This window comes from Sylvia atricapilla, chromosome 4, assembly GCF_009819655.1.
Source record: "Sylvia atricapilla isolate bSylAtr1 chromosome 4, bSylAtr1.pri, whole genome shotgun sequence".
NCBI lineage: Eukaryota > Metazoa > Chordata > Aves > Passeriformes > Sylviidae > Sylvia > Sylvia atricapilla.
Genome location: NC_089143.1, coordinates 72,878,910 through 72,904,571, shown reverse-complemented (window position 1 = coordinate 72,904,571; position 25,662 = coordinate 72,878,910). Strand labels below are relative to the sequence as shown.

The following is a 25,662-nucleotide window of genomic DNA, read 5'->3' as shown; positions in this document are numbered from 1 at the left end:
TGCTGTCATCAAAACTGAAACCGATATAACAGTCAGACTTAGAGAAGAGTGTTTTTCTGAGCTAACCTATCATGAATCTTCCACTTTTAGGTGACAGCATGATAATGTTAATTTTTATCATCTGTGAAACTTGTTTAATCAACTCCTATGTGCAGGGGGCTAGAGCCTGGAATGAATAGTAGATTCTTGAAAATGCTGTATCACTTCTTGTCTGGTGAAGGGGAGAGATTTCTGCAGCCTTCACCTCTATAAGCCCTCTTTCTCAGAATGAAAATCAGATATGATAGGGTGGTGTTTCTGGTCAGGGGCAGAGCTGAATGTCACTGCTGATGAGGAGACTGTAGCTGGTCAAACTGAGCAGTGATTCTGTAAGGGAAACATTTGAAATAAGTTCTAATTAAAATGCATTCCTAGAAATGGATCCCTGACCTATTTGCCCCTTACAGTAAATTATTCTCCTTCTAGATTGATAGGTGTGTTCTGTTTAATCTGAGTTGATGCAGCTTTTCCACCATGCTAGAGTGCCACTTTTCCCACAGAGCAGCTCCTGCTGATGCGTGGGTGAAGCATTGTGTCACTGTTCTGTGCTAATCTGAAGAATGAGAGGGAATCCTCTGTGGTCTCTTACAAGCAGTGCTTTCAAGTAGGTCTGTGTGGGTTGTGTTTGAGAGAGATGAATGTGCTCTGAATGGTAGAATGACTTTAGGAAAGGGGTTTCCCTTAAGCCTGGGCTGTAGGTTAAACCTTGAGAGATATATATACACACAGATACACTTTTGCCTCCAAACCACTTAGTTCTCATTTGATTCAGAGAGCCTTTATTTGTGACTGGGGTATCCTAACCTGGCAGTACAGAGAGGGACACCTTCCCTAAATATGGTGAGTAACGTCTACATTCGATAGAAATTTGTACTGGGGAGTCTCTTCCTAGCCTCAGTGTGAAGTGATATGCTTCTTTTCCTTTCTCATCTACCAAACAGACCTCAAATCCAAAATCTGATATTTTGAAGGGTTTGGGTTACTTTTTTTTCTCCTAAGTGGCTTTTTAATTTCTTCCTACTGTTTATATAGAATGGCTGTAGGAATGTTCTTTTATTTACTTTTCCTGAATAAAGCTGGACAATGAAGAGTACAGCGATAGTAAAGGATATATTGCCATATATGTTACTGACCATGTTGAACAGTTGTTTTGGAGTAGATTCAATGCACCTGTGGTGAGTTTGACCAAAACCCCTCTTTTTGGATAAGGTTTCTGCTGAGAACTTTGGAAGTTTCATCTGTTCTCTGGAGTTTGGAATGTTCCCTGAGCTACTGACTCTGCCTGGAGCAGGCACAGGATTCCCTTAGGTAGTTCTATCATTAGGACATCTGCTAAAAATTATTTTCTATAGTCCACATAGCATTTGAGTATGGGCTAGGTGATATTTTGCTTGCTTTATGGCTGTAAATTGGCATTAAAGCTGCACCTCAGAAGTTCTGACGCATCCTAACCTTGAGTAAGGAATACTTGGAGCTGCAGTATTACAGCCTCCTTTTTCCAGGGCTGGTGTTGTTTGCTGCCACAGGGCACGTTCCTGTTTGTGCTGGGGCAGCTGTAGGAGCTGTTCTACCTCCCTCCCAAAATGAAGCAAAAGTTCTCATCTTCTCTTGGCTTGGTTCTGGATCCTCAGGACATCATGACGTGCTGCTGGCAGAGTCCAAATTTCTGGCAGCAGCAGCAGCACATATCCAGAAGTGTGGGAATGCTGGAATGTGTGGAAAGCAACATGTGCTTCTGGGTCGTTTAGGGCTGGTGTTCCTGCCAGTCAAGCAATGCCAATGATTTTTTGCAGCTGGCTGGTTGGATTGTTCCTACGTTTCTGTGGGCTCTTCTTTCTTCCTTTTTGTTGTTGTTGTTGTTGTTGTTGTTGTTGTTTTTTGTCCTGGGATTTTGAAGCTTGTTTGGAGAGTATGAATCCTGCATAGAACAGGACTGCATTCCTCTTCTAAACCAACCGTTCTTGTCTTCTTGCTGTTAAACTTCCCTTCTTTTTGGTGCATGGCTTTTTGTAGCTGGGCCTGCCTGTGCCTTTTTTTACAGCCACCTGGCTCCTGTACTTGGAGCAATCTCCCTTCTGGTACGTTTTTATATTCTACCTCCTTACACTGCAGAGATTTGATTCCAAAGTTGTGGATGTGATACATCCTAACTTTTATCTATTGGTTTGGATTACACGAGAAAGTTTCATCCTTTCCTGTCACGACATCACAGTTTCACTGCAGGGACAATGCTATCAAAAAATTGCTCTGCAAAAATCCCACATTTTGGGCGCTATCAATGAACACCAAAGTTAGTAATCTTGCTTTTATCCTGAAGCATTTTTCCTTTTCACTTCTGTATTTTATTTTTTTTACTTTTATATTTTATCTTTATTTTCTATAGGAAAGCTTCCTATCCATGCTTTGGCAGTGAATGATAATAAAGAATCTCTTTTTTTATTGCATAATTTACAGTTGACATTTAACAAATAACTAAGTATTTCCTTCCCATCTTGCCCACCTCCAAATAATTTGCTGAGCAAATTCAAGTCAGACACAGATAATGAGAAAACAGCATTGAAAAGATATTAATTGTTGTGGGCTTTATTTTATCAACATGTTTGATAGTTTTTTAAAAATTAATTAGTATTCTATTAACAATTGCATTCCGCAGAAATTGTGTACAGTAAGTGTGCTCAAAGTATCATGGACTTTGCACCCAGACCTCTGCACACTACTTGGCTTTAGCTGAACTGAGCATTTGCCATGAAGAAAAGATTTCTTCTAAATGTATTCAAATTGAGGAGTCTCATTTTAACAGGAGAAGTACTGAGGGTGTTTTGAGATAGGCTGTGTGTGTGACTTTGATGGCTTGGTGAGATGATATTTGCAACTTCCTCTGGTCACTTCTTATGTGACTCTTTTGCATGTTGGAAGCGTGGTCAGGATATTTTTGGCACCGAGCTCATGTTTTGTGGCCTTTCAAATGAGCCTGTGTGCTTTAAACTCACTTGTGGAGATGCCTGTGCAAAGTGGCTGACATGGTAAGCCCAAATGTAAAATGTGTGTTACCAGAGGCTGAGCATGACTGTGGTGGCTTTTTGGTGACATTTGTGCAACTGATTTCTACTTGAAGAAGGGATTTTTACTCATTGGGCAATCATCTTCTGACTTTTAGATCTTCTCAAGATCTTCAGTCCAAAGATGTTTAGAAATTTGATCTTCAGTCCAAAGATGTTTAGAAATTTGCTGATTGGCAAAGGGAGAAACATGCCTGTAAATTGGTTTTGTCTCAGTTTCTGTTCAAGAAACAAGTGCTGTATTGATTTTGAATAAGGTCCTTTACAGCAGTGTTTTGCACTCACCACTGACACGAACTGGTGTGTGTGTGTGCCAAGAGGGGCGTTTTCACACACCCTGTATGGGGGAGCACAGCCCACACTGTTTATCAGGCTGTGGATATCACAGCTCCATGGGAGGGCATTTGGGAATTAAGTTCTTTGGGGGGGGTTTCTGCTCAAAATCTACTGTTACCTTAATCAAGGTGAATTGTACCTAATATTGAGATCAGCTTAAGGTATTGAATCTTCCTGCATCCCACAGGACAGGTACCAGTTTCATTTTGTCCGAATTAAATAAGGCAAGACAGGATTGAGGAAACTATCTACTCTTTATTTTTTGCTAAAATCAAGCTTCAGATTTAAAATTTTGGTTAGAAACTGTCTCATATTGAAGTTGCAGCACTTTATCAGGAAATAACAGGGGAGGAGACAACTGGCAGCTCTTGCTATGTTTGTGGCTTTTTCTAGGCAACATTTGTGTATGAAGCTGCATTTTCAGCAAAGGGCAGACATGCAGTGTAATGGCTGGTTCAGGTGCTACTCTGAGAACCAAACCTGGGAGTATCTGGGTAGGGGGAGGTGGCAGAAATGTTCTATGTTTGATTTCTTCATGCCAAAAAAGTCTTGAAGGCTTTATTCCTGTTTTAGGTTGGTTTCAGTGAGTGTTGCTCAGGCTCTCTTTCATCAAATGCTCTTTTATTGCTCTGGTTGTTCTTCCATTTTGATCATATTTACTGTAAAAATGTATTTCTCCCTCCCACTCCTCCTACATGACAGCCAAATAACGTGTAGCCTGCTGGCTTATTTATCAACAGCATTGGTGATGGTGTTTGTTCCACTTTGTCTTGGAGCTATTTTGCAATATGGGTAATGCTTAAAAGAGGTAAGTTTAGTCAGCCTGGCTGTGACAGGCCCTGCAGCTTTCAGAAAACAAAAATGTGTATTACTGGAAAGGTAACTTATGAGTGGGCTTATTCCTTATGTGAATTTTGTTAGCATGTACTTTAATTTATTTGACATACTATTTCTTTTCTCTTCTTTCTACTGGGAGAATGTCTGGTGATGGTGGTCATTGGTAAAATAGAGCCATTGAGTTGATCTAGGCAGGAAAACCAAACCAAACATCTCCTTTCCCTTTTTCTGTGCTTTTAGTCTGGCTCATCTCATGTCCTTCATATTACACTGCATTCCCACAAAATATTGCTTTGGTACAAATGAAATACAAGTGAATTACCGAGCAAGTTAGGGCAAAATGAGCAAGGGCTTGGAAACATCAGATGCTCTTAAGCTAGAACTAGACTTGGAGAAAGAAAAAGAGAATGGGGCAAGAGCAGTGCAGGATTAAAATTTACAATAAGGATGTTTCAAAAAGCATTTTTGGAAAATATTTTGAAACACCAGTGTGATGAGTGCCTCTCTGGTTGTAATCAATTTTACAGTTAAGATCTCATTAAAATTAGTGAGTCTCATTGTCTTTCTTGAACAATGTATTTTTTTCCTCTCCAAATGTGGGGTTTTTTTTCTATATGAGAAACTTGTTTTTAATGCAAATTAATACTATAGAAAAAAAAAAAAAAGCCTTTTTGACATATTCTGGGAGTATCTAGGAAATACTTAGGTCTTGGAGCCATGATAAATTTGGTGGCTGAGCACCAAGGAAATTCTGCACCCTTTTGACAAACATTTCCAATTATTGCAAAATCCCATAAATCTGTGAGTAGAACTGATTCTGTTTTACTTCAGGGTGTTCCTGTTCTTAAAAGCCTTGACAGAAAGCAGAAAAATTATGTAATTCTGAGCAATCCTTTACATGACCATTACAACCCCCTCTTTTACAGAGCCTTACTTCTTTGAAGTAGCTGAATTTTATCCATCTTGGCTTCAGTCTGCCAGATCTAATAAAAACCTACAGTATTACACTGCATATTATGATTATAAAAACTGCTGGTTGTTTTTTAATAACAAACACTTGCACAGGGCACAACGACTGGGTCGCATCTCATTCGTTCAGGTTCTCAAGTGGAGATTTGGATTTCAGCTGCAAAATCTGCATATGACTAAGAGTCAGGAGACCTGCCACATGTCCCCCAGCAGCGTGAGCAGCAGAGCTTCTGGAGAAATACGTGTTTATGCTGCCTGGGTGTGCAGCTGGGCAAGGCAGGGATGTTGGGCTTGTCAGCTTTGAGAAGCTTTTTCTGTGTTTCCCTGGCTTGGCAGAGCAGGGACACGGAAAACCCGGAGCACCCACAATGCAGCCCCAGAGAACCCCCCAGCAGGGCCCCCAAATCTGCCTCACACTGCAGGACCAGGAAAGAGCACATCTCATAACTAAATAAATATAGTTTTGTTCATTCACCGTTGCTTTGTTTTCCCTTCAAGTTTTTCAGAACCTTGCTTGCTTCTTACATGGCTCTTACCAACATGGGTGTCGTATTTTCAGTAGCATGTAACCTGCGTCCCTTTAATGTGGGCTGCAATACTGTGCCCAGCTTGGCAAATATATCTGAAACTGGTGAAATGTCAAAGCTCAGTGGGAGAAATTAGAGATGGAGTAGCAGTCTGAATTCTGTGGTGTTCTGGGTCAGTTTTGGGATTCTTTTTCATTCTGATTTTTTTTTTAGTGATTTTGCTTAATTTTTTCTTTTGTTGTTGTTTCAGTGGCAGTAGAGCGTGTTCATTCCAGGTCAATGTTTTTCAAATTTGATATTTTTAAGTTAGACACATGCAGGCCAAGTTCAGGCACTCCAAAATAAGGCTTAATCCTCATTAGTCCCCAATGTCTGCTGCTCCCATTGAAATCAATCAAATGCAGCTTTCCGTACTTCAACGTGATTGTGGTATGAATAAACACTCATAAAACTCAGACAAACTGGAATCAAGTTTCACATGAAACTGAATTGACTTTTTTTTTTTCTTAATAGGATCCTTGTAATTAGTGTAATTACCAGATGCACTTAGAATGTGTGAGATGCCTGCAGGAATTGGAATTAAAAAGGGGGAGGGATGCCAAACGCCTCAGATCTTCTGTTGGCAACCTTTCCCTTTAAATCTCTGTCGTGCACATAGATGAAGCAGCATGATTTCTATAAAATGTTCAGCTGTGGTTTCACATTAAGTTGATGTTACCAATAAAGAGAGTGACCTGTAATTGGAAACTTATTTGCTTATAAATATCAGGTTTAGCTCTGGATGGCTCCCCACTTCATTTCAGTGGTCACCTTGCTGTCCTTAAGATGGGTCTTATGAAACCTATCAATTTTCAGTTCTAGCAGCTACCATAACGATATTGTTTGATCTAAAGAGAAGAATAAGGCTTCTGGGCTCCGATGAACTAGGGGTGTCTGAGGAAGCATACACAGGACTGTCACCAGCCTGCAGCAGAGGAGCAGAATGATTCCTCTGGATGAGATGAAGTTGGCTCACTCTTTACACAATCTCTTCTCCCACTTGAGATGGAGAGGTAGTACTTGCTTTTTTCATGTTCAGGGTTTTAATTCAAAACTTTCAGTTTCAAGGGATTATCTTAATGTGGACTGCTTACAGTTACCTGTAGCAGCTCTTTTCTCTGGGAGCTTGGTATGGGATTTTTTATTTAGCTCCCTTCTCTTAGGAAATGCAGTGCTGGGGAGTAACTTTCCTGACCAGAGGGAAGCTTGTTAGGAGCTTGTAGAGTGCTTGAACAACACACTCGTGCTCAAAACTTACATGTGGCTCCTTTTCTTTTCTCTCCAAGGGATTTAGATTAGAGTCATTACTCAAATTCTCTTCATTTTGGAGCAGTAGTTCTACTGGGCATTTCCATGAAGCATAGGAATTTTTTGGACAATGTGAGGACATGCTTGAATTCTAGAGTATAAAAAGTAATTCATTCTTTTAGGGTGATTAATAAAAGCCCTTTTTGCAGCCCTTCCAATGTTCCTGTGACTGCTGGCAGCTTTGTTCCTTGGGTAGATTTTTGTACCAGAGGTTTTTGTTGCTCCTGCTCTTGCAGAGTTGTCCCCTGACAGTGGAGGACTTAATAGACCATGGTGCTGGGAAGGAGGAAGTGGATTCCTGGTTTGCTTGTCAACCATTTGTAGTTAATGATGAACAAAATAGAAATACAAGACACTGGTATTTGTTCTCATTCTAATTGAATAATTAGCTTTTTTCTTCTTAGATTGTTGGGGGTTTTTTTACTTTCCCTTAAAAACTCTTGTTTTTTCGCCCTGTTCCTAATAGATTCACTGTGAGGAGCTCAAAATGAAGAAGAAAGAGGCAGAGGATTGCATGGAGCTGTGCCCCCATCAGTGTGTTGAAATGGAAAGGTACTGTGTTAACGTTACATGGAAAAACTCCTTTGCTAAAATGTCTTTTGGGGGCACCTGCAGTTTCACGAGGTAGTATTAGTTCTACTGATAATTCTGAGAGTATTGAGTATAATGCAATGAGTATAATTCAGCTGAGGCTGCCTGGCAGCCACCACAGGCAAGGAGCCGACCTGACTTAAAGAGCTGGTTGTCCCCTATCAGCTGCTGTATGTTACACTTCCTGGCTGCATTTCCAAGTGGTTTTCATCTGTCTGTCCTGCTTGTGCTATTACTAGATCACTGCAAATACCTCAGCCCTGTGTGGGAGACATCGACTCAAATCATGGCCTTGTTTACCTCCAAAAGTTCAGCTCAGCTGTGAGCCCAGCTCAGCAAGGCATTGGTGAAGCATCCCCATAGTGACCCAGGCTGAATTAGGAGGCAAAATTGGCTGCTTGTGGTGATGTCTGATTCAAAAAGAGAGTAGTGGTGTCAGGTACGAGTTTAAAATGTCAGCTCTGTGCAATTGCACTGCATCAGAGTCCCAGCTTTCCAGAGGAACGAGCACATGTGGGACGTGAAAAGACTTGTGGGACTCCAGCTGAGTCTGCAAGGCAAACAGCCAGTCCACAAGGGGCCATGGGAGGGACACAATTCCAAAAAGGCACATACGGAGGCCAGGAAAGTGCCCTGAAAGGGGCACAAGCTTTCCTAGACATTGATCTCCACAGAAAACAAGTAAGCACTTGAAAACATCTAGATTTGCCTCCCTTCAGGTCCTTTTGGCTTTCAGTTCTTTCAACACGTTCCTGCCACATCCCCACAGCTTTCTGCATGTGTGCCTTTCAGTGGGGGAACTCATCTGCTCAGACAGCACGTGCTGCTTGGTGGCTCTGCTTGGCCAAGCTTTCCAGTTGATTGATTTTCATGGCAAAAATCAATTCCCTTTCCACTGGTGATCCACATGCAGCTACGTGAGGGGCCTTGGGGGATGAGTCTGGGTGACAGTGCCCCACTTGCTGCCTCTCCAGGGAGACAGTTGTCTGCAGCTCACTCACGGCTCATTTGAAGCCTGAGAAAGTTGGTGGAAATAATTTAACTGGCTTTCCTGAGGTTTGAATGCAGCCCAAATGCTGTCCATCAGGAAGACAGTCAATGTCTTGCTGATATAATTAAGTAGAAGATCCAAATGAAGGGGAGATGATGCTCCTTCCCTGATGCACATGCTGTATAGGGTAGAGGAGTGAGGCAGCAGCATGGAAGCTTCCCAAGGGACAGCAATATCCGGGCACAGAGGGAACTGCACCGTGTGATAAGTAACATCGTTTAATGCAAACCAACAGCCGTGGTCGTCTCGCATGTTGCAAATTTCCTGAGGGGAATAGTCAAACACTGAGAGACGCTGAGTGTCTGTGTATCAGTAGCTGTCCTTCTCCTCACTGAGCTGGGATGGATTATAAGTGCAGCTTCACTTAATAAATGGGCAACCCCCTCCCCCCCCTTTTTTTTGGCTTGTTTTCAGAGAAAACCAGATGTGTTTCCATTAAGAACATGCACCCCTTTTGTTGTCATTTGTGTAATTCTTAAAATTAAGCAAAAGTATTAAAGAATGATTGTTTCTGCTCACATTAACAACACACAGCTTCTCCAGATGTGGCATTTGACAGCCCAACAGCTGCTGGCTATTAAATGTGCCTTAAAAGGCTCATTCCTTTGTCGTAAAGGGAACAGAAGTGTGGGGACGTTTATGGGGTGAGAGGCAGATGTTTTGGCTACATAAGATTTGAGGGAAAGTTTTAAGTGGTTTCTCTGCTATGGTCGCAGTGAATGTTTTGACCCCTCTCATAGACCTTATGGAGCTCTCTTCTTGGTGCTGGGGTGAGATTATTCCTAATCCCACTCTGACCTGTGGGACATCTCATTCTGAAGACAGCGCAGTTCTGCCAGGTAAATCTCAGCTGATGCTTGGCTGGCTTTCCAGCTGTGCTCTTGAAATACTGGTTAAGTTTTTTTGAGGTGAAACTCAGGTTAAAATATTAAGCCAGAAACAGTTTGAAATAACGTGTTACCTTCCCCCCCCCCCCCCAAACTCACTTTTTAAGTATCTACTCATAATTATCAAAGGCAGATGTTCTTTTTGTGTTTGTCTCAGCACAGCATGATTTATGCCCAATAAACTATTTTTTATGGTTGTACATGTGAGGTGGAACACAGAACGAGTGGAGCTCAATTTCAAAAGTTTCGGCTCAAATTCCTGAGCCTAAACTTTGAGTGGAGTGTTGAGTACTGGCATAGCACCGCTGATCCTCAGGGAGTTGCACCACATTTTAACTATTCTCTATCAGCTCAGAGTCTGCTAAACTTCTAAGAGCTTATGGGGCTGCAAAATTTTTTTTTCTGTAACAAAAGTCTTTTTGTCTTCTTGGCAAAATTTTATTCTTCCTGTTGCTTACTGGACTGGAAATTCTTTGTTGTTATTTAGTCTTAACTGGAGAAGATTTTAACATAAAAATCCCGATGTATTTGTATAAAAACCCTAAGAATTCTACAAAACTGAATTAAAAGTGAGGAAAAATCCTGTAAAATCACATGGAACATAAGAGAATAGGCTCATTCTATAGATAAACTGTCATTTTTAATAATTATAGCCCTAATTTTATTCCTATTTTAAGTCTATTTCTAGTACAAGTTAGATTAAATATTCTGTAATTCAATCAGATTCTCCCCTTTATTCTACAGGCCTTTTTCCGACATGAAGTCTATTATCATAAATAAGGGAAATATTAGCTGAAATAATTTGTCTTGAAATTTGCCACATTTGTAATTTATCTGACCAGTTCATTCTCCATAATTCAAATGCAGAAATTTCTTTCTTTCCATGAAGTTACTCCCTAGGCTTAGCCAAGCAAGAATCCTACATCCCAAGTGCCCACCCAAGAGGATGAAGCACGTGTTTTACCATTAAACTCTGGAATTCATTTCCCATCAAAATAGGAGTCCATGGTGTTGGCATCTGGCTGTAAATCCTTGCTGAAAACGTTTTTTCACAATTGTTTATCGTGTGTATTTGTGCTTTCACCACCACAAGAGAATGACCCCAGCACTACCAGCCTTGAAATTAATATTTCAACTAGAATTATGTGGCTTAGGTATTAATATTGTGCAATAAATGCCTTGGGACATCTCGTAGGTATGTCCATTGTTGCCATGTAACTGCTATGAGTAAGGAATAATGTCAGTTTCCAGTGAAAAGCAGGGAAAGCCAAGAGATGCAAAACTGGGTCTCTTAAGGAGCTTCTACCTTCTTATTTGAGAAACTTCTATTTTTTCAGCCCTCAATCTGTGCTGCTCAAGCCCAAAGCATGGGACTGATCGTGTTCTGGCTCTCAGCTTAAAAAATGGAATTGCTGTAAAAAGTATGCAACGATTTATAAAAATGCCAATCATTACTTAGAGTACTACACTATTAAAAATAATATCAATAATTGTAGATAGATAGGCCAATGGAGCCTAGAAACTGAAGTGGTGCAAAGATGTATCACAGGGCAAGAAGTGAAAACCATTTTAAAGGCAGCAAGTTGAACATGTGGGAGAAATGAAAACACCTTCAATGGAGTGCACAGTGAAGTTCTGCATGGACAAGACAACTTGAAAACCAAAGGAAGCACGCCTAATTTTTTTATCCTTGGAGGACGTGGCTTTTCCGATATGATATGGAAATGGTGAGGAAGGTGGGGGTCTCTTCTTTCCCTGCAAGCTGCTAAAACTTGTGGTGGGAGGCCAGCTTCCTTCATTACATCTGTACCTGCTGCTTTCATGGAAAATACCTTAATTTTTCAAAACAAGAACTCAAACTAGCTCAAAGTTTACAGAGAAGAGTTAACACTCTAATCTTTTATTGTCTCCTGCAGTAATCACAGCTTGCTCTGTGTAATTTTTATATCTCTGTATATTTTAGAAAGCTTTAGCACATAGAAGGGATATACTTTGTCTTGTATGACCACAGAAAAATGCTTTAAATATTTTCTGAAAAGTTTTAATGGTGCAGAGGTGTGCCTGTGAACTCCAGGAAACCAAAAGCAGTTTTGAACGCTGTTCTGTGTAGAACCTCAGTGCTGTGTGCCCTCTAGAGCTCTCTGAGGGGAGCTCTGGTGGTCAGCTTGTCTTCGTCTGCTTTAGCTCCTCGTCACGAGTCCCTTGATGTAGTCAAGCACTCATAGCATCTGTGTGCTCTGAAAGCCCAGATTCTAAATCAGATCTACACACCAGATGTGATTAATGTTCTAGCTCACCATGAATGTATCCTTCTGATTATCAAAGTGGCTGATAATGCAGATAAACGCAGTAATCCTTCCTCAGTCTAAAAATGAAGTAGCTTTCTGAGTTTCATGATAATTGTCAAACATATGGATATTACAGAGCAGAAATTGGTTTGTAGAGATCTGAGCTTCTTGTAGTTCTTTTTCTTTCACCCAGGCACAGCTGGGTCGTGCTCTTTCCCAGGTAAGTCCAGAAAGAGGAATGTGGAGAGAGAGGCAAGGGTAGGAGCAGCAGGAGGTGAATATCATTTACAGCTACAACTTCAGAATGTGGGGAGCAGAGGAATGAACGCTTCCTGTCTGAAAAAAAGGATATTAAAAGCCAACCGCCCATGTTTATGGGGTATTTCTCAGCTTGGTTCGTGCTCTGACCTCAGGAGGTTGTGGTCACACATCTCCGCCTGCTGTGGCTGAACCAGCAGCCAAGGCTGAGTGCAGCCTGCCTAAGCATTTGCTGCTGCACTCTCGCCAGACTCATCTTTGAGTGTCCCCAGGGCTGCACCTGGGCATTGCTCTTGTGTTCTGAGTCATTTTTTTCTTAGGCTAAGCTGCTTTATTTGGCTTAAAAGAGTTGAAGAAGCACGGGCTCCTTTGCCCGAGCTGGGAGAGTGGGCTGTGCCGGCAGCTGCGGGTGGTAAAGTGCAGCAGCGGGCGCCTGCTTCCGTGCTGTGGCTTTGCAGCTCTTCTGAGCAGCCTCACAAGCAGCCAGGGCTCTTCAGGGCTGTGTGCGCCTCTGTTCCACAAAGCTCCCTCAGATGCTATCAGCTCAGACGGGCTGAAGGTGCTGATTTCCAGGGAAGTGCGCTTGAGAGTGCAGAGCGCTTGCTCTGGCTGCTGCCCGAGGTCCCGGAACCTCAGCGCAGAATTGCTTAGAAAATAAGTGCCCCTTGTCCCGGGTTATCCAGGATTTTGCAACATTTAGCCAGACAGAGAAGGGCTGGATTTTTTTTTCGCAAGACTCGTCGCTTTCTCCCTGCAGTTCTCTCCTTGAGCTGCGGCTGGGGCTCACCTGCCACCCACACACAGCTGAGGCTTTGGAAGCTGCCAGCAGCCCTCAGAGCAGCTGCAGCCTCCTGCACCACCGTGGCCTTCCTCAAAATGTGCCTTGGGAAGGTCTTGCTTTTTAATCCTCGTGGCCGTGAAAGTACAGCTTATCCAACTGCCAGCAGCAAGTCAAAAAACCAACCAACCACCACCACCAACGACAAAAAAAACCCCGCAAGAAACAAAACAACCACGACAACAACAACTTCTAGAATTTTCCTAGCCCTTATTTGCTATTGTTGGTGTTTTATTTCCTCTTGGAAATAATTTTGTATTCGTGCTTAGTGAAAATATATTCCTGCTACAGTATCTGTGTTTTAAATATGGAGCGTTAAATGAATCATTCTATGCTATCAGCATGAAAATCACCACACTTATTTACTCTTATGATTAAGATGAATGGGTTTGTTTATTAGGTAGTTTTATCAATTTTGCTTCAAGAGTTTCCTCAGAACCTGTGGTGCAATCCCTGGGGATTGCCTGTCAAAACTTCAGGAAGTATAATTGATAAACTCCTACAGCTTTCAGTTTTTCTGATGGTTCAAATAAAGAATTTTGTATTTTCTGCCTAAATCAAGAAGTAATCTTGCTATAACAGGCTGGTGATATTGAGCCTTGCCATTTGCTTTCTGGTCACGCATTACTTAATATTTAGAATTGGTTTGAGTTGATTAAACAAGTCTAAGCTTGCAAAAGAGATGAATTTTTCTCGATAACTTGGGTTGATCTGGGCAATTTAGAGGCTTCTGTTAATTACATCTCAGTTAGTTGTCTGGAAGTCACATTCCACCATTACAGTGCCTCAATTGAATCAGCCCTAGTTGCAAGTTTGTTCTGTGAATTTGGAACAAGTCCTTATGGTGCACTTAAGCCCTCTATGTCCTTAGCAGAGAGACTGAAAGAAAAGCATTTTCCCATTAAGAATAGATAATTTTAAGTTTTCTCAACAGACAAATTTTTACAAGATAGAAATGTGGTTTTTTTTCAAGATAGAAATGTTTATTAAAGGAACCTTTAAGGGGAAAAAAATTGAAAATGCATGTCACGTGTCTGCTACAAAGTGTTAGAGAAAACGAATGTGCCATCAAAAGGCTGCAAACTGATTACCTAGTTTTGCAATTCTAAACCTATTAAATTATTCTGATAGCATTTTTGCCTAAGCTGAATTTAAAACTCTTGAAACTGAGTGGGTGAGGTTGAGGGCACATGGCAGTCCTCATATAATCTCCGAAAGGGTGGATTTGGATTTTGGAGGTGAAAAGCGGTACAATTCATAAAGGCTTCTTGTGTAAGTATTTCAAATGAATTTCTGCCCTTAGCACTTAGCTATTGTGTGTCACTGCCCTGGTGCTTTCTGCTTGTGTTACCAGGAAGGAAGGGAGCAGGAGCTTGGTGCAGGACCAGCTCTGCGTTCTTATATTCAGAAGAAAGCCTCAGGTTCTGGTGTAAAGTTTAACACTGCTTTTTCTTCCTAAGCAGGTGTGAAAGTAAAGAGCTGGATGTTGAAATAAGGAACCTGATAGGGAAGAGCAGCACTTTTGAGTCGTGTGAGGACCCCAAACCTCTTGCCCAAGAGAGGCTGAGCCCTCAGAGAACTTCGTGTTCCCTTAAGGTAATCAGTGTGCTTTTGCAATATTTATCTGCCAGGAAAGAACATTCGGGGGGTGTTCTCTGTGGGACTTGACTATGCATGAAACTTTAGGATTTCTGAAATGATGCAATGAACTTGCTACACGTTGTTGGTTTTTTTTTTTCCCCTGATATAGCTACTTTCTGGTATGAGGAAGAGTGACTGAGAAGGTACATTTTATAGTGCTTTAAAAGGTCATCTAAACCCACTGATTATTATCCTAAGTGTCAAATCCTGTAGCCAGATGTGCCTTTTGGATAACACAGTGCCTTGGAACTGTGTAACCCCCAGAACGCTGTCATTTTTGAGGATTTGGAAGTTCTGATTTAACTGGGAATGAGCAGAGGGGTGGGACACAAACACCTGTGGAAGTGTCAGAAAGGCTTTTAGATGAATAGGAAGAGAGGAGAAGGAAAAGGATGGTGATTCAAACCCACACTTCTGTGGTATTGCAAACAGAGAATCGTAAGCCACCTGCTAAGGCGGTTGTCTTTGCCTGCAGTGAAGCAGTGGTTAACAAGCCTGACAGAAACTTGTTCTGGGTTTCCCTCTCAGTTTCGCTCCTCTCCCCTGAAACAGCAAGAATAGAAGGAATTTACCCTTTTCCACAGACTGTGAACAGGAGGAGGGAAGGGTGCTGAGGAGAGGAGTGATTAAACCGTGAATGATCTACCTGCAAGGGATGACACTCTTACCTGTGTGACTCCAGCACGGGACGGGGAAAGGAAAACTCTGAAGGCTGCACCCCGGGGCACGATGCAGGAAATTGGTGAGGAGTAAAAGGGAGATGACTCTCTTCTACGAAATCCGAAATTACACACGGCTCCTTTCACATGCAAACCGCCTTCTCCAGAATGACTCATGACCTCAGGCATGAAGCTGAGCCGAGCCTAAGGAGACGCCACAGGGTCAGACCAGTGGGATTAGAAACGGTGAGAGAGAAGCCACAGGGAGGAATGGGGATTCCCGGAGGCAGGGGAGAAATAAGCGTGGTAAAGCAGAAGTCAGTGCAGAACCAAACTGAAATTACAAGATGCAAGTAATCCATGCAAACACCGGGTTCCATATGTTAGCCTCTCTCCAGCAGAAGGAGACATAGGAAAGGATTTGGGGGATGTGGGGAGTATGGGGTAGAAAGAGAACACATGTGCTTACATGGACCCTTTCTGAGGGGTGCTGCAGTGCTTCACACAGAGACTGTAGCGGTATTTAATCTGTGGTGCTTTTATGCTCTTTGCATTTATGGCACTTCTTGCCTGTAAAGTCTGTGTGTGTGTGTGATTTTCAGAGCTCAAAGAGGGACACTTCATTATATTTCTGCAGTAGACACCTGCTGGTTATTTTTCATTTATACTTTTAAGTCAAGCAACTTTTCACTTGGCTGCTTATCAAGCTGGGGTTCAAGTGACAGCTTGAGTGACAGCTTGACAGTTCTGATGAGCTTCAACCACCTCAGTGTAAGGTGCTGGGAGTATCTGTCTTGGATGGTGTGTTTTGGGAAAGAAGGTCCTATTTTTAACACCTAGTAGACTTTGTGAAGATTATGAAATAATATTTTTTAGAAACCCACACCAGAAAATATCCATTTGTGAAATTATGCTGATTTTAACTTAAAATGAGGGGCAAATTATATGTTTAAGAGTTAAGAAAAAGGTAATAATGAAACACAAGTGTACCCTTCACCATAGTGTCAGTCATTCATCAGGAAGTTATTTGTCAGAGCCAGCAGGTCATTTTCATTCTGTAACTTTTTTTCTGGAGTGAAGAGTACAAATTGCACTCTGCAGAAAGGCATTTCCATCTGACCTTAAATCGCTTTCAAGACTGATCTGTAAATGTCCATAACTAAGTTCCCCTTTTTGCCAGAATTTTTCTTCCATAAAATTTTATTATATTAGTGTGGTTTTAAATGCAAATATTTGAGAGACAGAGAAAATAGAGTTCTGCAGAATGAACCTCTCAGCACATCCTTCGAGTCCATGATTCCTTCAGTTGCAGCTTGTCCTGATGCTGCACTCTCTATTCCAGGAAAGGGAATAGGTTTGCATTTTTTAGATTTGCAAATTGTCATCCAATTATTTTCATATGAAAGTTGGATTTTCATCAGCAGGCCTGAGTTTGCAAATGCTTAGGTACTTGGGTACAAGCCATGCCCTTGTGGTTAGTGGATAAAGGAAATCCTGAAGCAGGAGCCTGTGCGCAAATATTTTGATTTACACTGAAACCATGTGTTGCTGTAATTTTATCTGGCTCCCACATATTAAGACACAAATTTGCATCTGCACCTATTTTTCTGTCAGAGGCAGTACATAACTGAGCAGCACAAAAGGCTGAGGCTGACAGTCTTACTGAAGGGAAAATCCCTTTTCTAGCACACCTCTCTGGTGAGGCACAGGGGCCAGGCGGAGGCAGGAAGAGGCAGATTCTTTTTCTGGTTCAAGAGCCAATTTCATTCTTCAGCCAAAATCTCTCGTTGTCTACCATTTCACCACATGCCTCAGAATGGGAAAATGGATATTGTGGCAAACACTGCTGGCATAACAGCTTCAGCAATAAAGCCAAATAACAAAGCTCAGCTGAAACCTAAGCAAAGTAAGGCTCCACAAAAGCCACCAAATTTTAACCCAAGTAATCTCAGAGTTAATCTAGCTTCTACACGTCTGAAACTGAACAAAATTTTCCATACAAATTTTTAAAATATTAAAATAAAAAAAAAATCCCCAGGAAACCTCACAGCAGATGCATGATCAGCTAGGAAAAAAAAATTATGACTTTGTCATTTTGTATAATTTTGTTTTCAAGGAAAGTCTCACATTTGCTTTCATCAAGCCTTTTAATGGTTCTTGGTTTAACTGCAGTTGCTGAACAGACAGAATTTTCAGAAGTGAGAAATAGTTTTCATTATCTGAATTTGAGTGATATTTTGTAATACTGTGACACAAGTTGTTCCCAGAATTAAGACCCAGCACTCTGAAAAATGAGAACTTTTATCTTCTTGTGATGCCAAGGCTTGTGAGAGGATTCAGTACTGGCCACAGCTCCAAGGTTCTGTTTTTTCTCCCACTGCAAGCTTCTCAAAGATGCTTAAAAGCCCTGTGTGCTCAGGGAGCCCAGGTCATTCTAGAATACGAACTAAAATATTTCTCATTTTTAAACAGGATATTAAAAGAAAATGAAACAATGATCTTAAAGCTGCTACTAATAGAAATTGTGGAGTATCATGGAAATAAAATAGAAATAACTTAAGAGCCTTCTAAGTAGTTGTTAGATGCTACTTGGGAGTTAACTTAGGGAGTGTGAGGGGCAGATAATTCTCCTGTTTTCTTCCTGAGCAGCTTTTTCCACACCTGGCAGATTTTTAGGTTTGTGACTGCATTTACAGTCTGTTTGTCAACTGGAATTTTCCAAGCAATTTAAAACTCTGCATTTTGTTCAATAGCTTCAAACCAAATACAAATACTTCAAAATATTTGTGGGGCTTTTTGAATTCTGAAACCTGATAGGTCTCAAAGTGTCCTTCTTTTAAGGATTTCTCTATATCTCAGGTTTCTGGAGTGCTGTTGTACAGCTGAGAGTTTTCTTGATAGCAGTAAACACAAACAAATATAGTGTCTTTATTGCTGCGGTATCAATGAAAATTAATGTTGTCATCTCCTTCTCTTTCTTTTTGGTGCTATTAAGTGTTTTCACCAGAAACAGGCAATGATTTTGCTTCAACTTCCCAGTTTTTGCTGGAAGAATACCACTAGAATACCTTTGAAGAGCTTGAGCTTTTGTTCCCTACTCATTGGCATTTCTTCTGTTCATACAGATTTCAGACATACTCTTCTCTCTCCAATATGTTTTAACAGATTATCTTATTACTTATTACTGATTTTTTTCCTATGACTACTAGGGGGATGAGACAGGCACTGAAAAGTACTTTAGTCTGAGTTCTAGTCTGTCCAGTTTTATGTAAAATCATTGATTTTAAGTCGTCATTATTGCAGCCATGACAAAAATCACTAACAAGGGACTTAGCATCCTAATGTCCAGGTAGCTTTCCAGGAAACTACTCAGCTCTCCAGGAAACTGTTGTGACCTAGATTACAGCATCAGCCGAGGTCTCAGCCTCATCCTCTCTTCAAAGTAATTTGAGCATTAATATCTTTCAAGTGGGAACTGTGATTGCTGAGTGGGACTGTGCCCTGGGTTTGCCCTTCTGTCCCCACTGCGGGGACCGCTCAGTGCCTCACTCACCACATCCCAGAGTGTTCTTGGGAGGAAGCCAGAGACTGGGGATGCTTCACCTTTGCAGGCCAGACCATAAAATGCAGCTGTCCAACCTGAGCTTTCTCCAAAAGTGAGTGTGCTGCTGGAGTGGGAATGAGACTGCTGAGAGTGGGAGCTGGGGAAGGGGCCATGTTGTCTGGGCTTGAGAAGCGTTGCCCTCAAGAGCAGATGTGCAATGTGGAAGGTTTGTGATCATGTTTTCATAATTCAGATGCCCAGTGCTGGTGCTCTTCTCCACCAGTTTATAGTCTTCAGTGCTGTACCTAGTATGCTCAATGTCTAGTTTTGAACTAGGTACAGATGAAATTCTTCTAATTTTTTGATGAGCAGGATGTGTCCTGTGTAGAATCTGAAATGTCCTCATTAAAATAACCTTTTTTATTATTATTTTTCTCTTGGAACTCCACAAGTTTTCCAGCTGGTCCATAAGCCGGGGGGAAAATGGAAAGAACTTCAGGGTAACAGGACATATTTCATATGCAAATATTCTAAAATAGTAGCTGTCTTGGGAACTGGGGTTTGTATCTTGCAAAAGAGGAGTTGCTTAGTCACACATTGTGAACCAGAGATCTGGAATGTGCCTGCAAAATTCCAGCATTTCACAGGATTGCTTTACTTTATCTAAATCCATTTTTGGAAATTGAAAGAGGAGTTTCTATTATTTTATGTCAAATTTTACTGGCTAGGTTTCATTTCATTCCTTGAAAATGAAATAAACAACTGCAAAAGCCACAGACCCAAGACATCATTCCACAATAAGGAGCAGACCTTTTCTTTCATGCTTCCCTCTGAAATCCATTACTATTCAGAATTCCAGGACTGAAGATGAGAACACTAGGCACTTTTCTGTTTCTTTCTGACTTTGTATAGGAAGTCCATGGAAGCCTTTTCTTTGTTAACCTTTTCTGTGAGTTTAACTTGGTTAAGGCTAATGTCTTCCTCCAAATGGGAGACTGAGGCACAGGTTTGGAGTGTTGGGTACCTCTGAGTACCCAAGTCTTGAGTAGCTTGAAGCTGGATCTGTGCTCAGATAAGGCAAGTGGCAGAAGTGCAAATAACACATCTGTCATTCTTTATCTTCGTGCAGCTTTTCTTCAGGGAAACAAATAAATTTTCCAATTTTGGTTTTCCCCTAAACATCTTGGGGTTTTTCTACGGGGGTACTCTTCCCTGTATCTGTTAACGGACTCTGCTACACCTCCTTTAGAAGCATGACTCACTCATTTTTCTGTTCTGATAGTTGACCTTAGTGTCAATAATTGTTGTAATTATTTCAGTCCTTTTTTATAACTGGAAGCAGAGATAGGAAAGCCTGTCCTCTTATTTACTGGAAAAACAAATACCCTTCCTTCCCTTACACATGCAACTTCCTCTCTGGGGGGGACTGGCCAGGCAGTTGTGATTTCCATGCACACAAAGCAGAGAGCTGCCTTGCCTGGCATGTTAGTCATAGGCATTGTGCTTCGTTCATTCTGGGAAGCCCCAGCCAGGAAGGAGGAAAAGGTAAAAATAAGAATTCCACCACGTCTTTCTGGACCCTGGCTGCTTCCACAGGCAGCACTCCTGGATCTTCTGGCACTGAAAGCAGTTCTCCTGCTCCTTTATCCAACATAAACATCTCTGGTTCATTGCTCTTCTTCCTCCACAGACCCACAGTGCAGGAAACACTCCAGGCCGGCTTGGATGCACCTGGGCAGGTGCGAGTGACATGGAAGCACCAGCAGAACCACTGCAAGTAAGTGACTGTGTTGGCTGTTCCCTGAAGTGTTTTCTGATCAACAGGAGCTGGTGCAGGTCACTTTGTAGATTGACAGTTATGGGCTGATCTTCATGTTCTAATAGGTTTTTCTGAGTTATTTGAAATGTCTAAGACTGGAAGGAAATGTTAGAAATTTTTTTTGCATGTGGCATTCTTAGAAAAAAAAAACCCTTCCTAATGGGTGTTTTTTGCCCTCCAGGAGCTGCACAAAGGGTGCAAAGTGGTTCATTTGAGTGACCCTACAACTTCTGTGAGTAGTATTTGGGCTAGTTAGTGCCAAGCATATGTGTAATTGTTAGATTTGTGAGTTGTCCTATTCACTTTATTACTATTCTTAAACATGCTCTTCAACATATTCCTAAGGCCCCGATGCTGAAAGCAATTCAGCATGGGAATAATTCCATTAGCTGCCAGGTATTGCTTCAGATACTCTAAATTAAACATGTCTGTGAACTACAAGAAGAGGGATTAAGTGTTTTCTGGCCTGGAAGTCAAGGGCTCCACATCAGAATTCAGCAGGACTAGCCATGGGGTAAATATGTGGTTGGGATTTTTGCCTTTGAAAAGACACAGCAGAACTGTTCTTTGATCTTCACTGGTTTTCAGCATTAAATTCTCTATCTACAGAAAATTTATTCCAGACCTCAGAAGTGCTCACACTATTATTCTCGTTTTTCATATATTGGTTGACAATTTAGGGAGGGAAGCAAAAATGCCTGAGCATGGATCTGAACAGAGTATGTTCTATTTTTATGAGGCTGTCTTGTTTTTTCCAGTACAGTTCTTGCTCTCTCTAATAGATCACATGTTTGTTTTCATGACAATCCATAGAAACTTCTTGGAAATTATGATCTACAACACTGCCATTATAAAAATTACGGTCTAGCTGCTGCTGTTCTGCATGGGTGAAATGCCATGCTTTTAAAAAATGGAACAATTATAGACTGATCTTCTAAATCTCTCCAAATGGCCTATTTGTTTTCTGCTTGTTTTGAGGCCATTGCCCTAAAGTTTATCACCTTGGGCCTGCAAGCACTCACCAGAGGCAATCCTACTAATTATTCTTGCTCTTGTAAGTGAGGGGAATTACTTACACCCACTCCAAGTCATGCTCAACTTTTGTGGCTTGCACTACTTGCTTGAATTGTCATCAGCAAGATAATTAAAATCCTATTTTGTGTTCTGTGTGTGTCTCACAAGGTACAAATAGATACAATTTTGGTTATTTCAGTGGCTGTTTGTATTATGCTTCAATTAAAACACAGCCTGAGTGGGTTTAAAGCAAGCGTATGCTCCAGAATCAGCTGTCAGCAGGTGTGAAGGCATTTAGATACAAATTTGATATAAGAAAATGTTTGTTTCAGTTTCTTTATGTGCACCTGTCAGGGTGGATGGGAGCTTTACATGAGAATCTTGAAGAGAATAGGCCAGAGGCTTTAATTTGTTCCTTTTTCCCAGTCAAGGCACACATTACTGAGCAAAAAGAAGCCTCTATCATCCAATTCTCTGGAGCAACAGATCCTCACACTGGAAAGACAGAGACGAGAGGTAATCCTAAATACACCCTTAACCACATGATGATTGATTGTACCATGCCCATGAATCTGGAAGAGCAGAGGTTTATTTAGTTCAAAGGGAAAAAATTATTAATGGCCATTATTGCTAAAGGCCAAGGAACAATAAGGGTTTGCACCCAGTAGTATTCCAGTCAGTAGGTGTCTTCCATTCATTTTTTTGAAGTTAAACACCTCCTAATTGGAAATATGTTCATGGAACTTGTAGCAAAGTAGCAGGAAAGTCCTTGGCCGTTTAGGAGTTGCAGGGTTGCAAATGATCCACCTGTAGCTTATCGTGTATTTGCATGTTTCCTGAGCGTTGCTTCCTGAATATTCATGGGCTTTAACCAAAATACCAAAGCACTGGAAGATGGGCTGCAAGGCTTGCCAAACCTTAAACTTGCTTCTTTGGAAATCAATGAACTGGCCAGATGATGAGGAGGTTGGGAACACTCACTGACAGTGGATTAGAATGCCAACCTGGTTTTGATTTACTGAAAATGTTGAAATAAGTGTTATTTACTGTGCCTTCCTGATAATTGCAGCTTCTGGAGGTGAACAAGCAATGGGATCATCAATTTAGAAGTATGAAACAGCTTTATGAAAAGCAGGTAACAATGCTGACAACTTCTGCTGCAATATGTGTGCCACCTGCTGACGGCTAAGTCTGTGTTCAAACGTCAGCCAGCCATAGCCATGGTCAATGCCTTACTTTGTCTTGAGCTCATAAATTTAAAAGGCTTCATCATATAAAAGTGAAGCCAATGTGTGTCAATCTTCAGTAGAACAAACTAACCAGAGAAGCAGGGTGTCCCTAAAATATTAGGGACCAGTGTGTAAAATTGCAAAGAAAAGTAAAAATTGCACATAAGTGAGAGTACAATTAACTGAAAATCAGCCTGGTGTGCCACATTATCACATATATGCTGGTTCTTGTCCCATCTCTTGTAAAGTCTGGGAGCTCTCTGGTAAATTCTCCATCAAAGAGAATTTACTTCACTCTCTAAGCCGAGACTTTCAAAATAAATTGTAAATAAATATTTTTTTTTTCCCCATCCAAGATCCAAGTGATATAGCTTTTATTCCTTGCTTGTGGCTGTGTGGCATCATTGCTGCAGACATTATCATCAGCTCCCTAGTGAAGTTCAGTGCTTACAATTTTGTCTGTTATTCCAGACCCCAGGTTGGTTCATTGACTGACACATCTCATCTACTCTTTCCTTCTGTGAAAAGGAAGTTTATCGAATGACTTAATGTGCTTATCAGGAAAATTTTCTCTCTAATATTTTCCTGAAAGCTTTACTGAGATCCTGAATCATTCGTTTTCTTTTTCCCCCAAAGAAAAGAGGAATCCAGATGGCTCTTCCTCATTTAATCTGGTACTGTTTCATGCCTCTGGCTCAACGCCCTGAAGGTGCTGTGCCTTTCAGAATCCCCGGTGAGCCCAGCATGGTCTGTCACTTGCTTTTCAGCTGACAGAGGTGAAGGCAAAGCTGGACATGTCGGAGAGGAGAGTGAGTGAGCTGGAGCAGGAGAGACACCGGCAGCCTCCAGAGGAGAGGCAGCGAGCGCTGGGCAGAGAGAGGCTCCTGCAGGAAAAGGTAGGAGAGTGCCCTGTGCACGCCTTTTGTGCTCTGTGGTGAGCTGCCTCCTGCCTTTCATCGTTCTCCCCTTGCACGAGGCACAGCGTGGGCTGTGCACAGCCCAGAGGGGAGCCTGTGGCTCCTCAATATCCTACCCAAGGCAGCGGCTGCCGGGCTGCCTCATCACAGAACTGTGTGTAGAGAAAGAGTCATTTCAGTAGGACTGGCAGGCAGCACAGCATTACTGTGTGTGGAGGAGGGGAGTAAAGAGCAGGTTGTTATCTGCACTGCACAGATTTCAGGGTTCAGTTCAGGGTGAATTTGTTTGTGGAGGAAAACGCTGCTGTTGTTTCAAATGGAAGAGAAGCACCAGTGCAGATGTTACATGAAGTGCTTGGCAAGAAATCCTTGAGGAATAAACGCAGCTCCAGTTCCCCGGGTTTTGGTACTGACAATACAGGCTCTCATACATGTGCTAGCTGTCTCAGCTCCCTGCAAATATTCATAACCCCATCAGTGCAGTAATCAGGGCTGGAAGTGTCTGGGCTGATCAGCTGCCCCGGAGTAGTGTTCACCTCACCCTCAGAATGGTTGAACTGCTCTCTCAGGACTGTTTGGGCACTGGCACTTGTGGTGGGCTTTTGCATCTAAATGTAGATCCCTGAGCTGGATTCCCACCTCAGCAAAACCACCTGAATGATGGACACCTACACAAAACTTTGTGCTCCATTTTAGAAACCCCACAGAGTGGTGCTTCCTGTTCTCATTCTGCTTCATGGTATCATGTACTTCCTGACCTCTAGTGAGAGTTTCTAGATGGTGATGATGGCTGAAGTTGGGCTTCTCTATTCACGTGGTAACCTGAAACAAGTGGCAATTGCATTGCTTCCAGGCTCTGATTAAGGTGTGAGCTAGCTGCTGCATGAAAAGGAATGCAACCCCCTTAGCTTACATCTCCATAAGCAGAGCATTCATCTTAGCTGCTTATCAGTCTTAGCTAAGCACATACTTGATTCCAAATCTATAGTGCAGTGTTCACATGTTTTAGGACAAGCTGTGTTATGTACTTGCTGAATCATTGCTCATATTTGCTCTGAATGCTGATTCAGTGTGAGACAGTCCATATTTCTGTTCATGTTACTGCCTGCCTTTTAATGTATGATACCTGGGAGAATAGCTACCATTTTATAAAAATAAGGATGAGTAGTACACTCTCCCAGATTTTTTTACTGCGTACATGACTAATGAACTAAAAGACAGTATAGTCCAAAACTTTTTTTATGAGGTTAACCAGCATGGAACTTTGGTCTCAAATCTGCAATTTCTCTTGAGTTGCACACTCAACCAGTGAGTGCTTGTTAGCTTGAGCTAGCTCAAGCTAGTATAAGTATTAGGATGAGTTCCTATAGTTATTACAGAGATACCCGGCTAATCCTGCCTAATTTTTGGAGAAAATGAAATGTTCCAGATAACTTAGAACACAGCAGAGTCAAGCTTCCTCCTGTCTAAGCAACAGTTACTCAGGGGTGTTTTTCACTGGCTTAATTAGCTCACGATGAGCTTCTGATGAGCTCAAATTGTGACTGGCTGCACAAAGATGTGCCTTTTATGCAGAAAAAAAACCCCATTCCTGTGGTGTGCTGTGCCTGTGATTGTTGGATCTCACTTTTTTATTCACATAAAGCAGCTGCAGAAAATATTTGAAATACTGTTTTTTTTCTTCAACGTTGTTCAGCACTGGGAATGGCTGGGACTCCACCAGCATTTAGCCCTGGTCTTATTCTCTGAGTACATAAGAGGAATGTGGGACTGGGGTAACTGGATGTGATTTTGATCTGCTTGGCTTGCCAG

The 25,662-nt window shown here is 41.7% G+C and overlaps 1 protein-coding gene across 1 annotated transcript in view; it reads left to right on the top strand.

Annotated features, from left to right (window-relative positions):
* Positions 1-4,611: 4,611 nt before the first annotated feature.
* TNIP3 (TNFAIP3 interacting protein 3) overlaps positions 4,612-25,662 on the top strand; it is a 36,531-nt gene continuing 15,480 nt past the window's right edge. The window contains exons 1-8 of the mRNA XM_066318474.1: positions 4,612-4,683; positions 7,581-7,666; positions 14,491-14,623; positions 20,562-20,648; positions 20,872-20,922; positions 22,131-22,220; positions 22,774-22,839; positions 23,701-23,829. Of these exons, the coding sequence (XP_066174571.1) occupies positions 4,612-4,683; positions 7,581-7,666; positions 14,491-14,623; positions 20,562-20,648; positions 20,872-20,922; positions 22,131-22,220; positions 22,774-22,839; positions 23,701-23,829 (714 nt within the window). The remainder of the gene's footprint in view (positions 4,684-7,580; positions 7,667-14,490; positions 14,624-20,561; positions 20,649-20,871; positions 20,923-22,130; positions 22,221-22,773; positions 22,840-23,700; positions 23,830-25,662) is intronic.